At 35.9% G+C, this 5,710-nt stretch overlaps 1 protein-coding gene across 1 annotated transcript in view; it reads right to left on the minus strand.

Annotated features, from left to right (window-relative positions):
- LTN1 (listerin E3 ubiquitin protein ligase 1) overlaps positions 1-5,233 on the minus strand; it is a 37,845-nt gene extending 32,612 nt beyond the window's left edge. The window contains exons 1-4 of the mRNA XM_004675323.2: positions 5,111-5,233; positions 4,380-4,610; positions 2,413-2,465; positions 1,545-1,725 (exon numbers count right to left, since the gene is read on the minus strand). Coding sequence (XP_004675380.1) covers positions 1,545-1,725; positions 2,413-2,465; positions 4,380-4,610; positions 5,111-5,206 — 561 coding nt within the window. The 5' untranslated portion in view covers positions 5,207-5,233. The remainder of the gene's footprint in view (positions 1-1,544; positions 1,726-2,412; positions 2,466-4,379; positions 4,611-5,110) is intronic.
- Positions 5,234-5,710: the final 477 nt, after the last annotated feature.

Consider the following 5,710-nt stretch of genomic DNA (forward strand, 5'->3'; position numbering starts at 1 on the left):
GTCTCTAGTGAATCCTCTCACCCCATGCACCTCTGACCTGTATCCCAGTTCTGTACGCATAAATAAATCATAAAAAAAATTACCAAGGCAAAAGCCAAAGTATCTCTTTTTTAAAGATTAATTTTATTTATTTATGCATAGAAGAACTGCGCTTTAGACCAGATGTGGGGGTTGGGGAGGCATGTGAGAGGATTCACCAGAGATGAAGTCGGGAGCAGAATAAGCTATTCAACTGAAATACAGTTCTGAGGGGAGCAGTAGATAAGATAGGAGAGGTCTGCTGCACCATGTGGGTCAGGTCCCTGGCCGGGGATTGGAATGCATGCTGTAAGTGGCTGGTGACAACTTGAAGTACTGTGGCTTTAACCCCTGTACCACCTTTCTACTTCTTTGCTGAAGCTAACACAAATTTTCTGTAGTGGCAGAAGCCTTCATTGGGGGCCTCAAATATTCCAATGAATATATATTAAGCAGCAAAGTCAACTAGAGCCAAACAAACAAAAACTATAAGACACATGAGTCACAATGAGCAGGGAAAAAGAGAACACTGAGACCTTAGACTTTACATCTTAGAATTATGAGGTACAAACTCATTAACTACACTTAGTATAATTAAAGGAATAGACGTTTAAAGAAATTTGAAGGGAAAAACACAAACACAATTTCTAAGCTGTAAATGAATAAATGCATTAGTTAAAGTCCTATGCATAGTTTAAGAGCACCATAGATAGAGAAAAAAAACTGAACTGAAAGAGAAAAAAAAAATTACCCTTAAAGTAGCATGGTAAGACCAAAAAATGAGAACTACCAAGTCATACAGGACAGAATGAGAGGTGTAACATTTAGCTAATGAGAATACCAAAGGGAGAGATGAGAATACCAAAGGGAGAGAAAAGAATGAGGCAAATGAAACATCATATAATAGCTAAACATTCAAGATTCAAAAAGGCCAAAAAATGCCAAGCAAGATGCATAAAGAAAAATCCACTGTGATAGAAATAGCACACTGTACACTTGTATGAATTAAAAATACACACAAGGCAGCTATGGTATGTCTAACGGAGACAATAGGTATTAAATAGGTTTCATATGGGTTGTATTGATCAACTGATAAAAATGCTATGGCCAAGCATTTGCTGGAACCTAGTCCTGTACTTCCCCTAAGAGCAATGCTTCAGTGACTGTGGGGACCTTCTAGGACACAATTACCATGAATAGTGAGACATGACTACACAAAGAAAAGAATAGGCATTAAGCAGATTTAGAATGGTCAGCTGGTGGGGGTGGAAAATGAAATGGGAGACAGGGCAAAAGGGAAAAAGTAAGTTCATTAAGTGTATTTGCACACACCAACAAATTTAAGGTGCCATGAGTGGAGGAGAGTGATAAATCAGCTCTGAATCTGGAAACCAAATAACTAATCAAAAAGTGAAAACATGATACATTCTAGTAAGAGAGGTTCAGTCCCACCACAGAGCATAAACTAACAAGACAAGGAAGGGAAAAGAAGAAATTCCTTAAAATAAAAAGAAGACTTAAGATACCTGAGGTACACTGTGTTTTCCATACTTCCAAAACTTATTCTGTGATAAAAGAGACTTAAATTTCTCCTCCAGAGATTCAAGCTCATTATCAGGTAAGAGGCAAAGCAATTTCTTTAATGCCAATAAGGAACAAGTTACAACTCGATAAAATTTAGCTTCTCTCTCTTCCTCTGGAACAGTTCTTGATGGAAAAGGAAAAAAATACACATATAAGGATTAAGAATAAGCCACACGGTATATATAGTACTTACACTTTAGATGTTTTATCATTAGATATCTACCAAGGTTGTTTCACTTCTACACTCTAGAGTCCCTGTGGCAACCCCTCCTCAAAATACTAACATACATTCTATTAACATACTTTCCTAATACCAGGTGAAAAGATGAAAATCCATTACATAAAGTGTACAAATATACCGCTCTAAGGAGCATGTAATAGAGTGACCCTAAGGAAACAGATTATCAATACATCCAAGATTACTTTCCCTCATAGACTCAGGCTGTTCAGACCATTACAATAAAAGTAAATGGAACATTTTACTACTCTTCCAACAGAATTATTCTTGGCTTTTCAACTATTTCCAACTAGACTATAACATGGTTTCTGCTATGAAAATCAAAGGGTTAGTGTTAGAAAAATATAAAAACATCTCTATGTAGGAGAACCAAACATGCAGCACTAAGACAATTCAACTAAACAATTTCCAGGAAAAAGTACCTGAAACATGCAGGTAAAACAGCACCTGACAAAATATTACATTAAATATCTTCATCTCTACATTTAGAATGTACCTTTTTAAATATTACAAACTTATTTACCTACGAGTTAAATACTTAACATAAGTTTCTTAGAAACAACACAACTTACTGTGGGTCACTGAGTGTATCAGGTGTTTCTTTTATAAGATGATCATGTAGTACCTGTAGAGGAGGGAAATATTCCTTAGCCTTGAGATTTTATTGAATTGCAAGTGATAAACAGATAAAAGTCCAAACTTTTATACATAAAAGTTTTTAAACTCCTCCCCACAAAAATAGCAAAATTAATAGCAAGTGGTTTGAAATTTACCTATTTTTTCTCCTATCAATTCCCAAGACTGGATGTCACTGGCAAAAAGGACATGATACTTTCTCCCAAACATCTGTTTTCATCAAGAGGAATTTTCCCCTAACTGCTCCCACCCCTTCCTCTTGCATACAATGTGATGAACTGGAATAGCCAGAGTCTTTTTGAATGACTCTGCCCATGAGGGAGACTCACACAGTGCTCTGTTCCACCATGGGGAAGATCTGAAGGCTCCATCTGAAATGTATTAGGACTGCCCCTACCTGGGGTGCAGTGCTAGAGCACCCATGGCTCCAGGATCAATTGCACCAGCAAAAATCACAGCTCATATTTACTGTTATTCACATGTCAGATACTGCTATGAGTACATTTTACACATCACGTTAATCAATCTTAACAAAAATCCTTTGAAGTACAAGTTAACTGCCATTAAAATGAGTGAGGCACAGAATTCTGCCCAATATCACACATCTAAGCTAATGACAGAGTGGAAAAGAAAAACCAATGGAATGACCAGTAGCCCACATTGTTACTGACACAAATCTGACAATTATGATCTTCATTTCCTAACTCCTCTGTAACAAAATTAAACTTGAGAAAGTTCAAACCCAATATATGTAATGAACTGTGACACAGCCAACTAAAGAGAATTTAACATGGGATTAAAAAAATCTACACATTCAATGATCAGTTATCCATCTATAACAAAACCAAGAAAAAAAAATCAAGCAAGCAAAACATCCTATACAAGTCAAATTAGTTATCTAAAAACCCATTTCCTAATGTCCAAATTTAATATCCAAGCTTCACTGTAAGATCTATCACTTGTTTTAAAAAAATTAAGCAATGATTTTTAATTTACTATTGGGTCAGGGAACTTACTGTAAGCATATAACTAAAACTACAATCCCTTTCCCTACAAAAAACAAGTATACCTAAAAAAATGAAAGGTGTAAAAAGCTCTATTCTCTAAATAGAGAAATAAATGTGTACATGTGGAAGAGTAGATGCAGAGGTCAGACACTAAGCAGAGCTCAGATCACTCAGGACCCTGCATGCCAATACAAGAAATCTGGAGTTCAATACAATGGGAAGCACAGGAAGGCTGACAGGCTCAAAGGAAGAAACAAAGGCAGGAGGATATTCGGGTAGAGTCATACACAGAGCACTTCCGATCAAAGGATCATAATCATGACATGTTTAAAATCCTCAATTCCTCCCTCATTCATGGTCTACCTGCTTTTATTTTTTGATATAATACTAACAAGCTTGATGGTCTGTTTTCTTTCTCCCCAATTCATTTATTAGAAAGAGCAAATAAGGGTGGGAGAAATAAGATGTAGACAAAATGTAAGCCATAAATGCGACAGCTATTATCAGTCTAGCAAAACGTTGGCCAAGCTTGGAGAAACTCACATATCTATTAATGGGAATATAAATTTAAAAAGCCTTTTGAAGAGTAACTTATCAATATCTCATAAAAATTTTAAGTGTTCTTATCTTGATTCAGCATATGGTTACTTGAAGGTTTTAGTAACTTTCAATTACACAGGGAATGAAGGAATCTATTTAAGAATATTCAATGAAACAGGATTTGTTAAAAAAAAAATCTGGGGGAAACCCAAAACTTATATGTTAATATAAAAGCAACTACCTACTATTTATCCCTACAAATGAATACAAATAGCAAACAAAAAGAATAAAAGGTGCTTATATCCCTTAAATATTTAAAAAAATAATAAAGATGCAGAACAATTCCAAGAACTTACACTGGCAATTTCATCTTTACAAAACGCAATGGCCTCAGGTTGCTTGCTGGGAGGGAAAGCTGCTTCAAAGGCATCTTTTGCTGCACATGCAGCTGGTGTGTAAGTATCACATTGAGCCATCAGCCAATAGCCCATTAAGCTTTTTAGATATGGAGCCAATTGTTTCTTTACTTTAAGGATAAGTTTTTCAAAAGCTTGCTGTGTGGCTTCTCGAACTCGTCGATCATGGTCCTATGGAAAATATAACATGGTTTAAAATACTCCTAGCCCATAAAGAAAAGCACAGAGCACATATTTTAATATATGCTATGGTGACCTATTAATAAGAACTGACCCATGTACAGAGGTTAAATACAATCAGTAATATCTGAAATAATTTTTCTTTTTTCCCTTCTCCCAATGGAATAAGAATATATTCAAGGTAGTCAAGGGCAGACCTTCAATAATTAAGCAATTCATTCTTAATCTTCTGTAGCAAAAATACAGCAAATAAATAGTGAAAATTTATTATGACTGTAGCATCGGGACAATTCTCTAGTAATGCCCTAATTCTGAAAATAAACAGACTCCCTATAGACTTAATACAATCTAACATAATCTGATATGCACAATAATGCTGACAGAACATTTCATAAACTTCACCAAAATAGAATCATATAAATTTGACAGTTCCCATGACTTCAACCAAAAAATATGCAACAGAAATAAATGAGTAACATCTTAATACTTACCAGTGAAATTTTACAGAAAATTCTTGGCCAATAGGGAAGAACTCCTTTTACAATTTCTGTTTCTCTCTCTGTACACATGGTTCCAAATTCCTGCATAGCCTAAAGCAAATTATTGACATCATTAAGGCTCAACAGCCAAAATATTGGCTAATGATCATATTTTTCTGGCCTAAGAGTTATTTAATGTAACAGGAAAATAATACTGTTTCTGTCTGTGCCTTAAGGGACAAATTTGAAGTTCCTTCACAGGCTACTGTAGTAGAATCTTTTCAATTGTTTGTAAAAAAGTAAAATGTATACTATCAAAAAAGCCCATTTAAAAGTATAGGGGGGCCCTACCTGGTGGCGCAGTGGGTTAAAGCACAGCACTAAGAAACTAAAGCTACTTCAGCATAAGTTCGAATCCCGCCCGCCCCAGAGGTGACCACATGGTGGCAGACCTCTCCTGACCCGCCCACTGCTCCCTTCAGCAGTGTACTTGGTCAGTCGGCCTGCTTTGCCCCTCAAAATAGAATCATATAAATCTGTCTCTGGTGAATCCTCTCACCGTCCCTGCACCTCTAGCCTGTACCCACAAATAAATCTTTAAAAAAAAAAAAA

This window comes from Condylura cristata, unplaced genomic scaffold (assembly GCF_000260355.1).
Source record: "Condylura cristata isolate star-nosed mole 26May11 unplaced genomic scaffold, ConCri1.0 scaffold00003, whole genome shotgun sequence".
Classification (NCBI taxonomy): domain Eukaryota; kingdom Metazoa; phylum Chordata; class Mammalia; order Eulipotyphla; family Talpidae; genus Condylura; species Condylura cristata.